At 41.1% G+C, this 21,394-nt stretch overlaps 1 protein-coding gene across 3 annotated transcripts in view; it reads left to right on the plus strand.

The window, feature by feature from the left end:
* CBL (Cbl proto-oncogene) overlaps window positions 1-21,394 on the plus strand; it is a 91,477-nt gene that overhangs the window by 13,935 nt on the left and 56,148 nt on the right. For 2 of the 3 annotated variants that reach the window (XM_009006976.5, XM_002754434.5), the window contains exon 2: window positions 90-337. In XM_009006976.5, coding sequence (XP_009005224.4) covers window positions 90-337 — 248 coding nt within the window. Of the gene's footprint in view, window positions 1-89; window positions 372-21,394 lie in introns of all 3 variants that reach the window. The other variant, XM_054241353.2, reaches the window with a different exon arrangement.

Genomic DNA, 21,394 nt, shown 5'->3' on the forward strand with positions numbered 1-21,394 from the left:
GTCCATATTTTATAACTTTCTTAAAATGAAAAAAGGGAGAGTCCTTAACATTCTCCCAAGTAATAGCCCTTCTTTTTCATCTGTTGCAGGTGGTGCGGTTGTGTCAGAACCCAAAGCTGGCGCTAAAGAATAGCCCACCTTATATCTTAGACCTGCTACCAGATACCTACCAGCATCTCCGTACTATCTTGTCAAGATATGAGGGGAAGATGGAGACACTTGGAGAAAACGAGTACTTTAGGGTGTTCATGGAGAATTTGATGAAGAAAACTAAGCAAACCATAAGCCTCTTCAAGGAGGGAAAAGAGAGAATGTATGAGGAGAATTCTCAGCCTAGGTAATGGAGAAATACTACACAAATATTAATGCAGGTCTGTGACTGCCTGAATGGGTAACACATAGAAGTAATTGAGTTGGTTTTAATTTTATATTAGTAGGAATGGAAAGTTGATATTTGATTTAAAGATATAGTTTATATAAAAGGTTGCCATGGAGGATATTGTACTATCCCTAACTCTGATTGATTTGTTTACCTCTGAAAAATCTTTTTTTTTTTTTTTTTTGAGACAGAGGTCTGCTCTTGTTACCCAGACTGGAGTGCAATGGCGCGATCTCGGCTCACCACAACCTCTGCCTCCTGGGTTCAAGCAATTCTCCTGCCTTAGCCTCCCGAGTAGCTGGGACTACAGGTGTGAGCCACCATGCCCAGCTAATGTATTTTTAGTAGAGACGGGGTTTTACCATGTTGACCAGGATGGTCTCGATCTCTTGACCTTGTGATCCACCTGCCTCGGCCTCCCAAAGTGCTGGGATTGTAGGTGTGAGCCACTGCGCCTGGTCCTACCTCTGAAAAATCTTTTACTGAGTGTAATGAAAATGAGTTGGAGGCAGTAGATCCTTTGGAGACCCTGAAGATCATGAAAGTTTGTGGGTAGGTGAGAGTTTGGAAGAAAGAAGGTTGGGGTTCAGTGGAGTTTGGGCACAAATAACCAGATCTTGCCAAAAGCTTTAGTTTATTAGGTAAATTTATGTGTGGAATAACAGGGAAAAAAGCCACTAGTTTAACTTTTTAAAACATGAAGCAAAGTGAAATGACATTTCTTTTATAGGTAAAAGTAACTTTTAAAATAAAATAGGCAGAGGCAAATGCAGTTAAGTCAATAAATATTTGAAGGATCACCATGTATTTTTTTTTTTTTGAGACGGGAGTCTTGCTCTGGCACCCAGGCTAGAGTGCAGTGGCATGATCTCGACTCACTACAGCCTCCGCCTTCTGGGTTCAAGTGATTCTCCTGTCTCAGCCTCCTGAGTAGCTGGGATTACAGGGGCACGCCACTACGCCTGGCTAATTTTTGTATTTTTAGTAGAGACGGGTTTCACCATGTTGGTCAGTCTGGTGTCGAACTCCTAACCTTGTGATCCACCCACCTTGGCCTCCTAAAGTGCTGGGATTACAGGTGTGAGCCACCGTGCCCAGCCTTTATGTATTCTTTTGTATCAATTTTATTATTATGTTGGAGACTGAGTCTCACTCAGCTGCCCAGGCTGGAGTGCAGTGGTGTAATCTCGGCTCACTGCAGCCACCGTCTCCCGGGTTCAAGCGATTTTCCTGTTTTAGCTTCTCACGTAGCTGAGATTACAGGCACCTGCCATCATGACTGGCTAATTTTTACATTTTAGTGGAGACGGGGTTTCACCATGTTGGCCAGGCTGGTCTTGAACTCCTGACCTCAGATGATCCGCCTGCCTCGGCCTCCCAAAGTGCTGGGATTACAGGCATGAGCCATCGCGCCCTACCCTCTTTTATATTAATTAAATTTAATTTATAAAATTAAAAATTAATTTAATTTTATATTAATTAAATATGCTATTCTGGATATTATTTGCTTGGCTGCCATAAATTACATACTGGCATACCATAAATAAGTTAACTGTGTGTGTGGATGTAATTATGTTTGATTTGGTTCAATTGGAACTAAATATTAACTCATCTAGAATGAGTAATAAAGTAAAAATTTCACTAGTATTTTTTAGTGAGTAAATTATTCTTGAGGAGTGACTTGAATTAGAAGGAACAGTATTTCTGAAGACATCAGATTACCATGCATGACTCTAGCAGTAACATACTAAATGATGTTCTTGTTGTCTACCTTTTTTTGGGCCCTTTGGCCTAGATTCTGGCCACTATAGCTCTTGGTTAAAATTTTATCCACATGATTTTCCATATCATCACTGTTGCAACAAATTACTCAGGTGTAGTCTGAGTAATGGACTCAATGTCTGTGTTTTCTTTTTCTTTTTCTTTTCGGAGTTTTGCTCTTGTTGTCCAGGCTATAGTGCAGTGGTGCAATCTCGGCTCACTGTAACCTTGGCCTCTGAGGTTCAATCCATTCTCCTACCTCAGTCTCCTGAGTAGCTGGGATTACAGGCATGCACCACCAGGCCCAGATAATTTTTGTATTTTTAGTAGAGATGGAGTTTGGCCATGTTGGCCAAGCTGGTCTCAAACTCCTTACTTCAGGTGATCCGCCTGCCTCAGCGATCCAAAGTGCTGGGATTACAAGCATGAGTCACTGCGGCTGGCCTGTCTTTTCTTAAAAAGATTCTGTTGAGTGAATTCAATCTGTAGGAACCTTTGTTACTTCCAGTTTATCTGGAAGTGAGCTTTATTTCTTTTAAATATTCAAAGTTCATAACTTTTCTTAAAATCATGACTGTATGGACCTTTTAGCTAGCCATTTTGTATTGCTGAGTTTCTAAAAAATAATTTTTCATTTTATTATTATTTTGAGACGGAGCCTCACTCTGTCACCCAGGATGGAGTATAGTGGCATGATCTTGGCTCACTGCAACCTTCACCTTCAGGGTTCAAGTGATTCTCATGCCTCAGCCTCCCAAGTAGCTGGGATTACAGATGTCTCCCACCACACCTGGCTAATTTTTTTTTTTTTTTTTGTATTTTTAGTTGAGACGGGGTTTCACTATGTTGGCCAGGCTGGTCTTGAACTCCTAACCTCAAGTGATCTGCCCACCTTGGCCTCCCAAAGTGCTAGGATTACAGGTGTGAGCCACTGTGCCTGGCCTCTAAAGAATAATTTTAATTTATTAGGTACCAAAACTTAAAAATTTTATCTACTATGTACTGTGAACTAGGTTCTGGTTGTAGGAGGTAAAGAGGAAAGTTAAGCATTCAAATTCGATATAATATGACAAATGCATTAATAGAGGTATGTACAAAATGCTGTTGGGAGCCGGGCACAGTGATATGCACCTGTAATTCTAGCTACTCAGAAGGCTGAGGTGGGAGGATCACTTCAGCACAGGAAATTGAGACCAGCCTGGGCAATACAGTGAGACTTCTTAAAAAAAAAAAAAAAAAAAAAAAGAAACATTTCAAAAGTGCTGTATGAATACAGTTTTGCCTAGTGGCATCAGAGAAGGTGGCATGGAGGCATTGTAATTTGAACTTGAAGGATAAGTAGGAATTTTCTAGGCAGAGAAATCAAGAAAAGTCTTTTAACACAGTGGCATGAAAATGGAGGTCCTGGCATGTTTAAAATAAAGAGAAGTCTGGTTTGGTTAGAATTGTGGGAGATAGCTATGCTGGAAATACAGGTTGAAGTCAGATTGTAAAGGGTTGTTTTCTGACCTCTAGGCTTTCTCCTATAGATGTTAGGCTGTCATGGAACAGGTTTATTTTAAAGAGCATGTTTTTTTTTTTGAGACGGAGTCTCACTCTGTTGCCCAGGCTGAAGTTCACTGGCGCAATATTGACTCACTGCAACCTCTGCCTCCTGCATTCAAACAATTCTCTTGCCTCAGCCTCCCCAGTAGCTGGGATTATAGGTGTGCCTCTTGCTGGGCTATTTTTTTTTTTTTTTGTATTTTTCTTTTTTCCTTCTTTCTTTCTTTCTTTCTTTCTTATTTATTTTTTCTTTTTAGAGACGGGCTTTCACCATGTTGGTCAGGCTGGTCTTGAACTCCCGACCTCAGGTGATCTGCCCGCCTTGGCCTCCAAAGTGCTTGGATTACAGGCATGAGCCACCATGCCCGGCCTTTTTGTATTTTGAGTAGTGACAGTGTTTCACCATATTGGCTAGGCTAGTCTTGAACTCCTGGCCTCAAGTGATCCACCCACTTTAGCTTCTATTTTTATATGTATTTTTGCAATAATGTGTGCTAGAAAAAAGAAAATGTTATTAAAACCATAAGATAAAAAATATTTATTATTCAGTAAGTGGAAGTGGATCCTCATAAAGGCCTTCATTGTCTTCATGTTGAATAGGCTGAGGAGGAAGAGTAGGAAGAGGGAGGGGTTGGCTGCTGTCTCAGTACTGAAAATTCCAGTACCCATGGGGCAGAATAGGTGGAAAAGGTGGAAGGGGAGGCAGGAGAGGCAGGCATACTTGGTGTGACTTGTATTGAAAAAAATATCTGTGTATAAGTGGACCCACACAGTTAATCCCATGTTGTTAAGGCTCAACTATATCTAATTTGCCCTTATAAAATGACTCCAGTATGTGTTTACAAGTTCTGTTGCCTCTTATTTATTTATTTATTTATTTACTTTGAGATGAAGTCTTGCTCTGTCGCCCAGGCTTGAATGTAATGGCACGATCTTGGCTCACTGCAACCTCCACCTCCTGGGTTCAATCTAGTCTCCTGTCTCAGCCTTCCAAGTAGCTGGAATTAAAGACATGCTCTATCATGCCTGGCTAATTTTTTTGTGTTTTTGTAGAGATGGGATTTCACTGTGTTGGCCAGGCTGATCTTGTGACCTCAAGTGATCCACCTGCCTCGGCCTCCCAAAGTGTTGGGAGCCACCGCACCTGGCCTCTTTTGCCTCTTTTTAAACTTCACTGTCAGTGTGCCTGACAGTATTCAGTTTCCTGCAGTGTCATATTTTATGGACTTTGAACCCAAATTTGTATAAATTATATATGTAAAATGAGAGTAAACAGATTTTGGGTGAGAATCAGGTAATTAATTTTTTCAATCAACTTTCTCAGATTGAAAGTGTTTTTTGTAGCTGGGGGCAGTGGCTCACGCCTGTAATCCCAGCACTTTGGGAGGCTGAGGTGGGTGGATCACCTGAAGTCAGGAGCTCAAGACCAGCCTAACCAACATGGTGGAACCCTGTCTTAAAAAAAAAAAAAAAAAAAAGCGTTTTTGTAAATAAGGAAAAATATAAAGGCTTTTGCATATGATCTTTGTGGTCTTTTTGGTTGCTTAGAGGCTTTATTTTTTTTCTTTTCAGTTTTTAAATTGAGATATAATTCATATACCATAAAGTTCACCCTTTTAAAGTGTACAGTTTAGTGGTTTTTAGTGTGTTCACAAAGTCAGGCAACCATCATCCCTATGTAATTGCAGAACATTTTCATTCCCCAACAGGAAACCCCACTCCCATTAGCAGTCACTCTTTATTCCCCTCTCTGGATCTCCCCGAGCCCTTGGTAGTCACTAGTACCTGCTTTCTGTCTGTGTGGATTTGCCTGCTCTGGATATTTCGTGTAAGTGGAATCATGTAACAGGTGGTCTTTTGTAGTTTTTTTAGTGTCTTCTTTCACTTATTGTGTTTTTACAGTTCATACTGTAGCATGTTTCAGTACTTCATTCATTTTTATGGCTAAATCATATTTCTGTATATGGCCGTGTTTTGTTTATGATATTTGTATTGTTTCTACTTTGGGGCTATTACTGAATAATGCTGTTAGGAATATTTATGTGCCAGTTTTTGTATGGCTATGTTTCACTTCTCTCGAATATATATATATACACACAGGAGTGGAATTGCTGAGTCATATGGTACTGTGTTCAACTTTTTGAGGAACCTCCAAATTGTTTCCACAGTAGCTGTACCATTTTTCATTCCCCTAGCGATGTATGTGGATTCTGATTTCTTGCTAACACTTGTTATTAACTTTTTTTTTTTTTGAGGCAGAGTTGCTCTGTTGCTCAGGCTGGAGCACAGTGACGTGATTTCAGCTCATTGCGACCTCCACCTCCTGGGTTCAAGTGATTCTCCTGCCTCAGCCTCCCGAGTAGCTGGAACTACAGGTGCCCACCACCACATCTAGCTAATTTTTTTTTTTATAGGGACGGGGTTTTACCAGTTACTGATTTTTTTTATTTTAGCCATCTACTAGGGGTAAAGTGGTGACTTGAGGTTTTCAGGTGAATGTGAATACTTTCTCATGTGCCTATTGGAAGTTTGTATATAGTTGTCCTCCCTCATCCTCAGTTTTACCTTCTTTGAATTCCATTACCTGCAGTCAACCATGGTCTGAAAATATTAAATGGAAAATTCCAGAAATAATTCATAAATTTTGAATTGCTTGCAGTTCTGAGTAGTGTGATGCAATCTCACAGCGTTCTACTTTGTCCCAGCCAGGATGCAAATCATCCCTTTGTACAGCATCTCAACACTGTATGCACTAGCATCTGTTAGTCACTTAGTAGCTGTCTTAGTTATCAGGTTGAGAAAACCGTGTATATAAGGTTCAGTACTATCAGGCATCCACACATCTTGTATTGCAAAGGGGGACTGTTGTATCTTCTTTGGAGAAACATCTGTTCAAATCCTTTGCCCATTTTAAAGTTGCATTATTTGTCTTTTCGTTGTTAAGTTGTAAGATTTCCCTACATATTCTGGATACCAGAACAGATACATGATTTGCAAAACTTTACTTCCATTCTACTGGTTATCTTTCACTTTCTTTTTTTTTTTTTTTGAGACGGAGTTTCACTCTTGTTACCCAGGCTGGAGTGCAATGGCGCGATCTCAGCTCACCGCAACCTCCGCCTCCTGGGTTCAGGCAATTCTCCTGCCTCTGCCTCCCAAGTAGCTGGGATTACAGGCACGCGCCACCATGCCCAGCTAATTTTTTCTATCTTTAGTAGAGATGGGGTTTCACCATTTTGACCAAGATGGTCTCGATCTCATGACCTCGTGATCCACCCGCCTTGGCCTCCCAAAGTGCTGGGATTACAGGCTTGAGCCACCGCGCCCAGCCCTATCTTTCACTTTCTTAATAGCATTCCTTGAAGCACAGATATTTTTATGGTGAAGACCAATATTTATTTGGTTTTTGTACTTTTAAGAAATCATTGCCTAATTCAAGGTCATGAGGCCTGTTTTTTCTAAGAGTTTTATAGTTTTACCTCTTGTATTTTTGCCTTTGATCCATTTTGCATTAATTTTTGTACATGGTATGAGGTAGAGGTCCAGCTTTATTCTCTTACATGTGGATATTCCTTTGTCTCCGCACCATCTGTTGAAAACACTGTCCCTTTTCATTGAATGGACTTGTTGCCCTTGTAGGAAGGAAGTAAATTGGCAGTAAGTATAAGGGTTTATTTCTGGATTAAATTCCATTTCATTAATCTATGTATTTATCTTAATGCTAGTACCACACCATCTTGATTACTGTAGCTTTGTACTAAAGCTTTGGAATCAGAAAGTGTGAGTTCCCTAGCTTTGTTTTTCAAGATTGAAAATAATCTTGAAATCTGCTCTTCTGGGTCCCTTGTATTTCTTTTTTTTTTTTTTTTTTATTTGAGACAAAGTCTTACTCTCACCCAGGCTGGAGTGCAGTGGCACAATCTTGGCTTACTGCAGCCTCTGCTTCCTGGGTTCAAGCGAGTCTCCTGCCTCAGCCTCCCACGTAGCTGGGATTACAGGTATGTACTAACAATCCTGGCTAATTTTTGCATTTTTACTAGATTTGCATTTTCACCATGTTGGCCAGACTGGTCTCGAACTCCTGACCTCCAATTATTGCCCACCACAGCCTCCCAAAATGCTGGCAGGTGTGAGCCATGTGCCCAACCTCCCTTGAATTTCTGCACGAATTTAGAATCAGCTTGTCAATTTGATCTCAAATACAATTTTAAAAAAAGGGAGTCTTGCTCTTCACCCTGGTTGAAGTGCAGTCGCGTGACCTCAGCTCACTGCAGTTATTGCCTCCTGGGTTCAAGTGAGTCTCCTGCCTCAGCCTCCTGACTAGCTGGGATTATAGACATGTACTACAACCTCTGGTTAATTTTTGTATTTTTAGTAGAGACAGGGTTTTACCTTGTTGGCCAGGCTAGTCTCGAACTCCCAGCCTCATGTAACTCGTCCACCTTGGCCTCCCAAAGTGCTGGGATTACAGGCGTGCACCACTGTGCCCAACCCCTAAATACAGTGTTTTCTTATCAAAAAGAGCAGCAGGGGCTGAGCATGGTGGCTCGTGCCTATAATGCCAGCACTTCGGGAGGCTGAGGTGGGCGGATCACCTAAGGTCAGGAGTTTGAGACGAGCCTGGCCAACACGGTAAAACCACATCTCTACTAAAAAATATAAAAATTAACCAGGAGTTGTGGTGCACACCTGTAATCCCAGCTACTCTGGAGGCTGAGGCAGGAGAATCTCTTGAACCCAGGAGGTGGAGGATGCAGTGAGCTGAGATCGAACCACTGCACTCCAGCCTGGGCGACAGAGCAAGGGTTCATCTCAAATAAACCAACAAATAAGAGCAGCAGGCATTTTAATAGATACTGTATTGGATTTGTTGATCATTTTGGGGATTACTGCCATTTTAACAATACTGCTTTCCACTGCATGAATACTGAATATTTTTCCACTTACATTTTTATTGTCATTGTTTTAGACAGAGTCTCACTCTTGCCCAGGCTGGAGAATAGTGGCACAATCTTGGCTCACTGCAACCTCTACTGCCCAAGCTGTGATAATCCTCTCACCTCAGCCTCTCTAGTAGCTGGGTGTGCACTATCATGCCTGGCAAATTCTGTGTTTTTTTTTTTGTAGAGAGGAGGTTTCATCATGTTGCCCATGCTTGTCTCAAACTCCTGGGCTCAAGGTATCTGCCTGTCTCTGCATCGCAAAGTGCTGGCATTACAGGCATGAGCCACCTTGCCTGGCCTTACTTATATCTTCTTTAATTTATTTCAGTAATGTTTTGTAACTTTCAGTGTTCAGGTCTTTTGCCTTCTTAGTTAAATTTATTCCTGTTTTGTTTGATGCTGTTGTAAATTGAATTAATTATTTTAGGGTTTGTATATAGAAATATAGTTGACTTCTGCGTATTGATCAGTACTCTGCAACTTCGCAGAACTCATGTATTGGCTCTGGTCGCTTTTTAGTAGGTTCCTTAGGCTTTTCTAAATACCAAATCATGTCATGTGCAGTTAGAGGTAGTTTTACTTCTTCCTTTTCTTTCTGGATGCATTTATCTCTTTCTTGCCTAATTCATCCTGGCTATGTTGAATAGGAATATCAGGAGTGGCCATCTTATCTTTCTCGTGTTGAGGTGGAAAATGTTCACCTCATAACATACTCAACACCATTGAGTATGTTAGCTGTGAGATTTTTGTAAAGGCTTTTTATCAGGTTAAGGAAGTTTACTTACATGTCTTGTAAGAAGACAAGTGTTCTTTGTTTTTTGTTTTATTATAAACAGGTGTTAGAGACCTTTATGTTTCATCCATGGTTTTTATTATTTTAATAGGTGAGGTTAGGGTCAGCTGAGTGCTAGTTAAATAGGGTATATAGAAAGAATCTTGAACAGAAAACTGGTTTGAATAGCTTAAGCCAAAGTAGATATTTGTTGACTCATAAAATTCTAGGAAAAATGAATATCTTAAATTACACTATTACAGGCATGGTGGCTTATGTCTGTAATGCCAATACTTTGGGAGGCGCAAGCAGGTGGATCACTTGAGGTCAGGAGTTGGAAACTAGCTGGGCCAACATAGTGAAACCCCATATCTACTAAAAAATACAAAAAAAAATTAGCTGGACATGGTGGCACCTATTTGTAATCCCAGCTACTTGGGAGGCTAAGGCATGAAAATTGCTTGAACCCGGGAGGCAGAGGTTTGCAGTGAGCTGAGATCACGCCACTGCACTCCATCCTGGGTGACAGAGCAAGACTATTTAAAAAAAAAAAAAATTGCGCTAAAGGCAAGAATGCAAGTAAGCCTCACGAACAACTGAAACCAGGATTGAAATGTTGCCAGGACTCCGTCTGTTCTCTTTGATTCTTCTGGTGTTACTTCCATACTCAGTGCAGATTAATGTGTAAATTGCAGAAAACTTTGGTCTCTGTAACACCCGAATTTTATATCTTATTTTTGAGATGGAGTCTTGCTCTGTTGTCTAGGCCAGAGTGCAGTGGTGTGATCTCAGCTCACTGCAACCTCCGCCTCCCAGGTTCAAGTGATTCTTTTGCCTTAGCCTCCCAAATTAGCTGGGATTATACACCCGCCACCACACCTGGCTAATTTTTGTATTTTTAGTAGAGACGTTGTTTCACCATTTTAGCCAGACTGGTCTTGAAATCCTGACCTTGTGATCAACCCGCGTCAGCCTCCCAAAGTGTTGAGGTTACAGGTGTGAGCCAGCATGCCCGGCCTGAGTTTCTGCTATAGCAGAAGATCTAACTCTTAGTTCCAGTTATCACTTTGGCTTGGTATAAAGCATTTGATTGTCCCTGGACCAATCTCTGGAAGGAGAAGTTAAGTACTGGGATTAATACAACACGGGCCAGGTGCAGACCTCTAGACTAATTGACTGTGGCTTGGGAGACAGAGGTGTTCCTTCAAAGCCATGTACACAGGGGAGTTTGTTGCTAATTTCTCAGTTGTTGAGGAATCAATCTCTTAAATAGTCCTTTTTTTTTTTTAAATACCCAAAGAGTCACCTCATACAGGATTAAATAAATACCCTCTGTAAGATTGTACATAACTGGCCAGGCATGGTGGCTCACTGTGTAATCCCAGAACTTTGGGAGGCTGAGGTGGGTGGATCACCTGAGATCAGGAGTTTGAGACCAGCCTGGTCAACATGGTAAAACCCTGTCTCCTCTAAAAATACAAAAATTAGCTGGGTGTGGTGGTGGATGCCTGTAATCCCAGCTACTCAAAAGGCTGAGGCATTTCAGTTCAAGAGAATTGCTTGAACCCTGGAGGTGGAGGTTGCAGAGCCAAGATGATGCCACCGCACTCCAGCCTGGGCAACAGAGTAAGACTCTATTTCAAAAAAAAAAAAAAAAAGAGTGTACATAATTGTATCTATTATAGTTGCTTTATTATTTTATTTTAGAGTTATTAGGTGATACAAGTTCTCCAAAGATAAATTTGCCCTCATTTTTCTTAGACCTTAGAAAAAATGAATTAAGTGGCCGGGCGCAGTGCCTCACGCCTGTAATCCCAGCACTTTGGGAGGCTGAGGCAGGCGGACCATGAGATCAAGAGATTGAGACCATCCTGGCCAACATGGTGAAACCCGTCTGTACTAAACAATAGAAAAATTAGCTGGGTGAGGTGGTGCATGCCTGTAGTCCCAGCTACTTGGGAGGCTGAGGCAGGAGCATTGCTTGAACCTGGGAGGCGGAGGTTGTAGTGAGCCAAGCTCGAGACACTGCACTCCAGCCTGGCGCCTGGTGACAGAACAAGACTCTGTCTCAAAAAAAAAAAAAAAGAAGTAAAGCTATAAGCCTCTGTTTTGTCTTTGATCTTTCTGGGTTTTGCACCTGTTTTCATTTGTTTACAGGAAGTTACAGTAGAAGCCGAATGGGATTACAAAGTGCAGTTAATTTTAAAAACTGGCTTGTATTCATTGTGCAAGCAGGATTAAGTTTCTGGAGTGCAATGGCCCGATCTCGGCTCACCGCAACCTCTGCCTCCTGGGTTCAGGCAGTTCTCCTGCCTCAGCCTCCTGAGTAGCTGGGATTACAGGCACGTGTCACCGTGCCCTGCTAATTTTTTGTATTTTTAGTAGAGACGGGGTTTCACCATGTTGACCAGGATGGTCTTGATCTCTTGACCTCGTGATCCAACTGCCTCGGCCTCCCAAAGTGCTGGGATTACAGGCTTGAGCCACCTCGCCAGGCACAACGAAGCTTTTCTAATGTAATTCTGTCTTTTTAGAGGTAGAGAAAAGGAAATTATCAAGATTTGCTATCTTGATAATTTCAACTATTCAGTTTGGAATAATTCAGAAGTAACTAAAGGCACATGTGCTAACCATTAAATTTAAAAAATTGTATTGAGGTTGGGTGTGGTGGCTCACGCCTGTAATCTCAGCACTTTGGGAGGCTGAGGTGGGTGGATCACCTGAGGTTGGGAACTCAAGACCGGCCTGAGCAACATGGAGAAACCACATCTCTACTATAAAAATACAAAAATAGCCAGGCATTGTGGCACATGCCTGTCATCCCAGCTACTTGGGAAGCTGAGAAAGGACAATTGCTTGAACCTGGAAGACAGAGGTTGTGGTGAGCTGAGATCATGCCATTGCACTCCAGTCTGGGCAACAAGAGTGAAACTCCATCTTAAAAAAAAAAAAAAATTCGTATCCAGTATAAGCACTGCTTCTGAATAGTACATAGTCCCTTCTTTTCATGTATTCTCTCTTTTTCCATTAGTTTCCAAAGCATAAACTTTATTCCAGTTCATGTTATCATCCAGTGGAACAGTTGTATTTAACAAACTGGACAAAAGTGTTTGTGCAGCTATAATCCTTTCCTAGCACCCTGAAAATAGGTTTCAATAAGTGTGCCGAATCTTTGTGGTAGGTAATGGCAGCTTAGATCTTCACGTTGAGGAGTTTGGGCTTGGTGGGAAAAGATTTTCACTTAGGTTAAATGTGTCCTTGCATTTTGGAAAGGACAGCAACATGGGTCCTGGAAAAGATTTTTAGTCCAGGAGGGACACAATGATGGCTTGAACCAAGGTGGTGGGTATAGAGATGGAAAGTTGGCAGAATTTGATGTATTTTAAAGCTAACATACCAGGACTTGCTAATGGATTGGATAGATTTCTAGTTTAAGCAACTGGATAGATGGTACAATGGGAAGCTACTGTACTTTTTTTTGGGGGGGGGGGCCACTGAACTTTTAAACAGGTGAAGTTTGTGATTTACATACTTCAAGTGGTTGTATTTTACAGTGATAGTATTGGCTGCTGTCTGGAAAATAGGTAAGGTCTTGTGGCAATGATGGAAATAGATGGGTAGGTTACTAGGTCATTACTAACCAGGCAAGATTAGATTAATTAGACTAGGGAGGAGGAATTTAAAAGGAAGAGAAGTAGGCAAATAAGAAATAGATTGGGGTGGCTGGGTGCAGTGGCTCACGCCTGTAATCCCAGCACTTTGGGAAGCCAAGGCGGGCAGTTTACCTGAGGTCAGGAGTTCGAGACCAGCCTGGCCAACGTAGTGAAACCCCATCTCTACTAAAAATAAAAAAATTAGCTGTGCGTGATGGTACATGCCTGTTATCCCAGCTACTTGGGAAGCTGAGGCAGCAGAATTGCTAGAATCTGGGAGGTAGAAGTTACAGTGAGCCGAGATCCTGCCACTGCACTCCAGCCTGGACAACAGAGTGAGACTCCATCTCAAAAAAAAAAAAAAAAAGGATTTAGAATTTTGCTTAATAAGTCCACTGGTAGGATATTTATTTATTTATTTATTTTAATTAATTTTTTTTTTTTTTCCAGAGAGATTGGGCTCACTGTTTCCCAGGCTGGTCTCAAGTGATCTGCCCACTCCAGCCTCCCAAAGTGCTGGGATTACAGGCATGAGCCACTGCCCCTGGCCTACTGTTAGGAATTTATCAAAAAGAATTGATCGGGGTTGTGTTACCCCTTCTCAAAAAAAAATTTTATTTTTTTTCTTTTTCTGGTGGAGAATAATGATATGACACCCTGTATAGTAAAGAAATGGGCTATAGAATTGTATGTTTAATAAAATCCCATTTTTGTAGAAAGTGTTTTAAAATATGAAAACAACACTTAGAATGATACCAAAATACCAACAGTGGGTATTAGAATTAGAGGTGGTTTAAATTTTCTGCAGTGAATATGCAATTGATCCAAAAAAAAATTTTTTTTTTGGAGGCAGGGTCTCCTGTCACCCAGGCAGGAGTGTAGAGGTATGATCACAGCTCATTGCAGCCTCAGCCTCCCAGGTTAGAGCAATTTTCTTATCTCAGCCTCCTGAGTAGCTGTGACTATGGGTATGTACCTTCATGCCTGGCTTGTTTTTAAATGTTTTGTATAGATGGGGTCTCACTGTGTTGTCCAGGCTGGTCTCAAACTCCTGTGCTCAAGTGATCCTCCTGCAAGAAGAAAAAAATGTGGTAATTTCTTAGGTAACATCATGGATTCACAAGGACAACCCTGAAAACTTTCCCTTTTGTTGTAGCAATATGATCATTCGATTACAGTGAGCTCAGTGAACCTGGCTAGAGAGAGTGCAAAATTTCTAGCTTGGAAAACTGGGTTACAATGGACAAGGTGAAAAGTCATATTTAGTTCTCAGCATCATCCTGTACAAGAAAATAGTGCTTATAGAGCAGTAGGTCATAAATTACTATGGTTTGTTTAATCATGAAAACGTGATGATTAGATAAATGTTTTCTTAGAAATTCTAATGTAGGGGTAGGTTGTAAATTAAGGCTTCAAGTATGGTTTACTTTTTATTTTCTCAAATTTTTTTATTTTTAAAAAATTATTTTTTTTTTTTTGAGACAGAGTCACGCTCTGTCACCCAGCCTGGAGTTCGGTGGCACAATCTCAGCTCACTGCAACCTCCGCCTCCCGGGTTCAAGCGATTCTCCTGCCTCAGCCTTCAGAGTAACTTGGATTACAGGCACCCATCACCACACCTGGCTAATTTTTGTATATTCAGTAGAGCCAGGGTTTCACCATATTGGCCAGGCTGTTCTCGAACTCCTGACCTTTTGATCTGCTCACCTCAGCCTCCGAGTGTGCTGGGATTACAGTTGTGAGCCACTGAGACTGGCTGTTTTTTATTTTTAATTAATTAATTTTTTTTTTGATAAGTAGTGCAGTCTTAGCTCACTGCAGCCTCAATCTCCAGGGCTCAAGTGATTCTCCTACCTCAGCCTCCTGAGTAGCTGGGATTACAGGTGCATGCCACCACGCCAGCTAATTTTTGTATTTTTAGTAGGGACCGGGGTTTCATCATGTTGACCAGGCTGGTCTCAAAGTCCTGACCTTGTGATCCATCCACCTCGACTTCCCAAAGCGCTGGGATTACAGGCATGAGCCACCACGCCCGGCCAACATAAAAAGTTTTAATGGGCCAGGTGCGGTGGCTCATGCCTGTAATCCCAGCACTTTGGGAGGCCAAGGCGCATGGATCACCTCAGGTCAGGAATTAGGAGACCAGCCTGGCCAACATGGTGAAACCCCATCTCTACTAAAAGTGCAAAAATTAGCTGGGCATGGTGTAGAGATGAGATCTCACTGGTTATAAAATTAACCAGTCTGTGGTATTTTGTTAATAGCAGCCCAAACAAACTAAGACAGAAGCATTCTTTCACGTTTTTTGCAAATCTCTTTAATACATAGTTTAAGAGAAATCAGCTGAAGTTTTGTATCTGCTGCATTCAGTATGTTACAGTATGATATTTTGGTTGAAGTTTATGAAGAAAATTCAGCCACCCAGATACATAGTTGGAAGGGGGGGGTGTATCCATACTTCACCAAAACCGAACAAGTGTTCGTTTCTTTTTTATAATTATTTATTTATTTTTTGAGATGGAGTCTCACTCTGTCTCTCAGGCTGGAGTGCAGCGGCTCCATCTGGGCTCACTGCACCGTCCGCCTCCTGGGTTCAAGCGATTCTCCTGCCTCAGCCTCCCGAGTAGCTGGGACTATAGGCATGTGTCATCATGCCCGACTAATTTTTTGTATTTTTGTTAGAGACAGGGTTTCACCGTGTTAGCCAAGATGGTCTCGATGTCCTGAACTCATGATTCGCCCACCTTCGCCTCCCAAAGTGTTGGGATTATAGGCATGAACGACCCCCCTGGCCTTTTTTTTTTTTTGAGAAGGTGTCTCGCTCTGTCACCCAGGCTGGAGTGCAGTGGTGCAATCTCGGCTCCCTGCAACCTCTGCCTCCTGGGTTCAAGCGATTCTCCTGCCTCAGCCTCCCAAGTAGCTGAGACTACAAAGTGTGTGCCACTACACCTGGCTAATTTTTGTGTTTTTAGTAGAGACGGGGTTTCACCATGTTGGCGAGGCTGGTCTCAAACTCCTAACCTCAAGTGATCCGCCTACTCCAGCCTCCTAAAGTGTTGGGATTACAGAGGTGAGCCACTTCACCCAGCTGAGTATTAGTTTCTTAAAAGGTTAGTCGCAGTGTGCAACTGCTTCAGTTAACATTTAGTGCTTTAGTATTCACGCTGTCTTGTACTTGGAATGATTCTTTTACTCGTGCGTGATTTCGTAATATACATTGGTCACTTGGAAAATATTGATTCACTAGGTTATAGAGATTTTTCCATTTAGTGATAGATCATTATAATAAAACATTAAATTCATTAATTGAATCTCATTAGAAAAGTTTGGTATTGGGAAGGCTGTTGCTTATGTTGTGGATAGAAGTTTGAAAAATGAAATTTTGCTTAAAAGCTTGAATTTCATTTTACTGACAGTGAAAGCTGCCAGTTTATCATCAGGTGACAGGACACTTCATTTTGGAGAAACACACTGACACTTTTGCACGTCTGAGTAGCCATAGTCTATTCGGCATTCTTTCAAGTAAAAATGATATTTTGTACTGTACGTGAAAACGCAGCTAATATTTGATGGTAAAGGACTGAAAGCTTTCCTTTTAAGATCATGAAGCAGACAAGATAGCCTACTTTTGCCACATCTCATCAACATAGTACTAGAAGCTCCAGTCAGAGCAATTAGGCAAGAAAAAGAAAAGAAGCCTGATTGATCTGGCCGGAACTTCTAGTACTGTGTTGAAGAAAAGATAGGAAACATAGCCTTTTCCATTTGCATGTGATATAATTCTGTATGTAGAGAATCCTAAGGAATCCGCTGAGAAAACACTAAAGCCAATAAATGAGTTCCGCAAAGTTGCAGGACACAAGATCAATATACAGAAGTCAGTTACTGGGCATGGTGGCTCACGCCTGTAATCCCAGCACTTTGGGAAGTTGAGGCAGATGGATCACTTGAGGTCAGAAGTTCAAGACTAGCCTGCTAACATGGAAAAACCCTGTCTCTCCTAAAAATACAGAAATTAGCTGGGTGTGATGACGGGTGCTTGTAATCCCAGCTCTTCTTGAAACCCAGCAGGGAGAGGTTGTAGTGTGTTGAGATCACACCACTGTGCTTCATTTTGGATGACAGAGCAAGAGTCCATCTCAAAAAACAAAAAAATTGTGTTTTTATACATGAGGAATGAACCAACCCAAAAATAAAATTAAGAATACAATTCCATTTTCAGTAGTATGAAAAATAATAAAATACTTAGGATAAAATTAAGGAGGCAAAAGACTTTTGCACTGGAAACTGCAAAACGTTGCTGAAAGAAACTAAAGAAAACCCAAATAAATGGTGAGACTTTCTGTGTTCATGGATTATAACTTAGAATTGTTAAGATTGCAGTACTCCCCAAATTGATATACAGTCCTTGCAGTACCTATCAAAATTCCAGTAGCACTTTTTTCAGAAGTTGATGAGTGGATTCTAAAAGTCATAAAAAAAAAAATGTCAAGGGAACTCAAATAGCTAAAACAATCTTGAACAAGAATAAAGTTGGAAGACTCATACTTCTGATTTCAAAGCTTTACTGCAAAGCTACAAGAATCAAAATAATGTGGTACTAGTATAAGGGTAGACGTACAGACCAGTAGAATAGAATTATGAGCCCAGAAATAAACCCTCACACATATGGTCAATCGATACTTTCTTTGACAAGGTTCTCAATGGAGAAAGGATAGTCTTTTCAACAGATGGTGCTGGGAAAACTAAATTACCTTATTCAAAAGAGTGAAGTTGGACTCTTTCCTTATGTCGCATATTAAAAATCCTGGAGAAGGATGAGCCCCCCCCCAAAGAAAAACCCTCATAATATATCAAAGACCTAAATTTAAGAACTAAAATATAAAATTCTTTGAAGACACTTAAGTGAAAATTTTCATGAAAGTTGGATTAGGCAATGATTTCTTAAGTATGACATCAAAAGCATGAAGATAGATACATTAGACTTCATGAAAATCAAGAATTTTGTTCATCAAAGGACAGTAAGGGAGTGAAAAGACAATACATAGAATGGGTCAAAATATTTACAAGTTACGTATTTTATAAGGAATTAACATCCAGAATATGTAAAGAACTACTGCAATACAACAGCAAAATACACCAATTAAAAAATGGTCAAAAATTTTGCATAGATTTTTTTTTTTTCCTTCGGAGAAGAGATACAGCTGGCCACTAAGCTCATGAAAGGATGCTCAACATCATTGAATCATGAGGGAAATGCAAATGAAAACCATAATGACATATCACTTCACACCTGTTAGGTGGATATTATTTTATTATTGATTGATTGATTGAGACAGAGTGCAGTTGTGCAATCTCGGCTCACCGCAACCTCTGCCTCCCAGTTTTAAGTGATTCTCCTGCCTCAGCCTCCCGAGTAGCTGGGATTATAGGCATGCACCACCACGCCTGGCTGATTTTGTATTTTTAGTAGAGATGGAGTTTCTCCATGTTGGTCAGGCTGTTCTCAAACTCCTGGCCTCAGGTGATCTGCCTGCCTCGGCATCTCAAAGTGCTGGGATTACAGTTGTGAGCCACTACACCCAGCCAAGATGGATATTATTTTAAAAATAAAACCCTCATGCATTGCTGATAGGAATGTAAGATGGTAGAGCCACTGTGGAAAACAGTTTGGCAGTTCTTTAAAAAGCTGAACATAGAATTACCGTATGATCCAGCAATTATTATTCTAGGTATATGCCCCAAAGAATTGAAAGCAAGGACTTGAACAGATATTTGTACATCCATGTTCATAGCAGCAGTTTTTACAACTGCCGAAAAGCAGAAGCATCCCAAGTGTTCAGCAGTTGAATAGCTGAACCAAATGTGTTATAGCTATACGGTGGAATATTACCTACCCATAAAAAACAAAATTCTCAGCTGGGCGCAGTGGTTCATGCCAGTAATCCCAGCACTTTGGGAGGCCAAGGTGGGCAGATGAATTGAGGTCAGGAGTTTGAGACCAGCCTGGCCAACATGGTGAAACCTCATCTCTACTAAAATACAAAAATTAGCTGGGCATGGTGGTGTGTACCTGTAATCCCAGCTACTTGGGAGGCTGAGGCAGGAGAATCACTTGAACCTAGGAAGTGGCAGTTTCAGTGAGCTGAGATTGTGCCACTGCACTCCAGCCCGGTTGACAGAGCAAGACTCGGTCTCAAAAAAAAAAAAATTGTTGTGGGCACATTATAGGGAAAGTGACTAATATTGCTGTTATTTTGGTACAGTTCCTTTTATTTTTTTAAAGTTGAGACAGGGTCTACCTTTATTTCCCAGGCTCGAATGCAGTGGCGTGATCATGACTCATTGCAGTCTCTACCTCCTGGGCTCAAATATCGATCCTCCCACCTCAGCTTCCAAAGTATCTGAGAATACAGGCGCACACTATCATACAGGCTGACTTTTTATTTTTTTTTTGTACAGATAGAGCCTCATTATGTTGCCCAGGCTGGTCTTCAAACTCCTGGGCTCAAGTGATCCTCCTACCTCACTCAGCCTCCCAAAGTGCCGGGATTTTAGATATGAGCCACTGTGCCTGACTTTTGTCTGCTAATTCTGTCATCTTTGTCACTCATAGATTTAATTCTATGTGTTTATTTTTGTCCTCAGTAAGAGTCATATTTTTCTGCTTCATCCCATGCTGGGCAATTTTTGAGTGGATGCCAGAGATCATTAATTTTACCTCGTTCAATACTGGATTCTTTTGTATTATAAATAGTCCTGAGCTCTGTCCTGGGACACAGCCACGTTATATGGAATAGTTTGATACTTTTCATTCTTGTTAGGCAGAATCAGAGCATCCTTTAATCTAGGGTGAATTTTCCCTGATGCCCATTGAATTATGTGATTTTTCCCTCTTCTGTCCTTGTGTGAGATCTAGGGATTATTCCCTCGACTACTTTGAGGTGATTCTTGCCCTAGCTTCAGGTATTTTCCTGTGTTGATCAGTGTTTAACTGAAGACTTACTTAGAAGGTCCCCTCTGTAGCTCTTCAAAGCTGGGCTTTCTCTATGCATCTCTCTCCTCTCTTGTATTCTGCACTGTGAACTCCAGGTGCCTTAGCTTCCCCAGGCCCAAAATTCTTCGGCAGAATTACGACAGACCTGGTGGTCTCTCTCTTGAATTCCCTTTGTAGTGCTGAGACATGAGAACTTTCCAGGCAGTCAGTTAGATCAATCATAGGGCTCACCTTATTTGTTTTCCTTTTTTGGGGAGGGGCGGAGCAGTGGTCTCTGTCCTCTGTTGCCTGGTGTTCAGTTTGTGAAAATTATTTCAGGCGTACCAGCTCATGCCTGTAATCTCAGCACTTTGGGAGGCTGGAGGTGGGTGGATCTGTTGAGGCCAGGAGTTTGAGACCAGCCTGGTCAACATAAAACCCTGTCTCTACTAAAAATACAAAAATTAGCTGGGAGTGGAGATGTGCATCTGTATTCCCAGCTACTCAGGAGGCTAAGGCAGGAGAATCATTTGAACTTGGGAGGCAAAGGTTACAGCAAGCCAAGATCCTGCCACTGTCTCAAAAAAATTATTTTAAATATTTTGTCTATTGTTTTTAGTTCTTTCAGGTGGAAGAGTAAATCTAGTCCTTGCAATTCCATCATGGATGAAAGAAGTTGTCCAGTTTAAAATTTAATTTGGGGTGTTTCCAAATTCTGATGCAATTAATATTTATCCTGTGCTTGCTGTGTGCCTCATATGTTCAAAACTCAACCTATCCTTCTTCCTTCACTTCCTACCTCACTATTTGAATTAGTTGAGCACTTTATCTGTGTCAAGCATTCTGTATTCATTGAGGAGCTAAATAACCTGGCCTTTGCCTTTATGTAAGGACAGTATTTTTCTCTTTAGAGTTGTGGAAACCGAGGCTCAGAGAGTTAGAATAAGTTACCCAAGTCCATGTAACTAGTAATAGTACCAGAGACCTTAAAATATTTGAAGAAACAATTTAAAATATTTCATATTTGTTGAAAACTCTACATTTTAGACCAAGAAAGTACAGATAGCAAATTATGAATCCTCTTATCTCTTTCCCAAGTCCACAGAATTTCTTATCTACCCTGGAACCTGTTGCCACCAAACCCCTCAACACAGCATATGAGCAGCTACAACCTATCCATGGTACCTGGAAGGCTGATTAACATACGTTTACCAGCCTCTCTTCCTTCGAAACACACAGTGGTTCAACCCAAAAAAGACAAGATAAGCCTGCCTTTACCCAAGGTTTCCAAAGTGTTAATGAGCAGTTCTGTTTTGTTTGAATGTAAAGGAATGGTGAGTGTTTCATTTCATATTACAGAAGTGA

Source organism: Callithrix jacchus, chromosome 10 (assembly GCF_049354715.1).
Source record: "Callithrix jacchus isolate 240 chromosome 10, calJac240_pri, whole genome shotgun sequence".
In the NCBI taxonomy this organism is placed as follows: domain Eukaryota; kingdom Metazoa; phylum Chordata; class Mammalia; order Primates; family Cebidae; genus Callithrix; species Callithrix jacchus.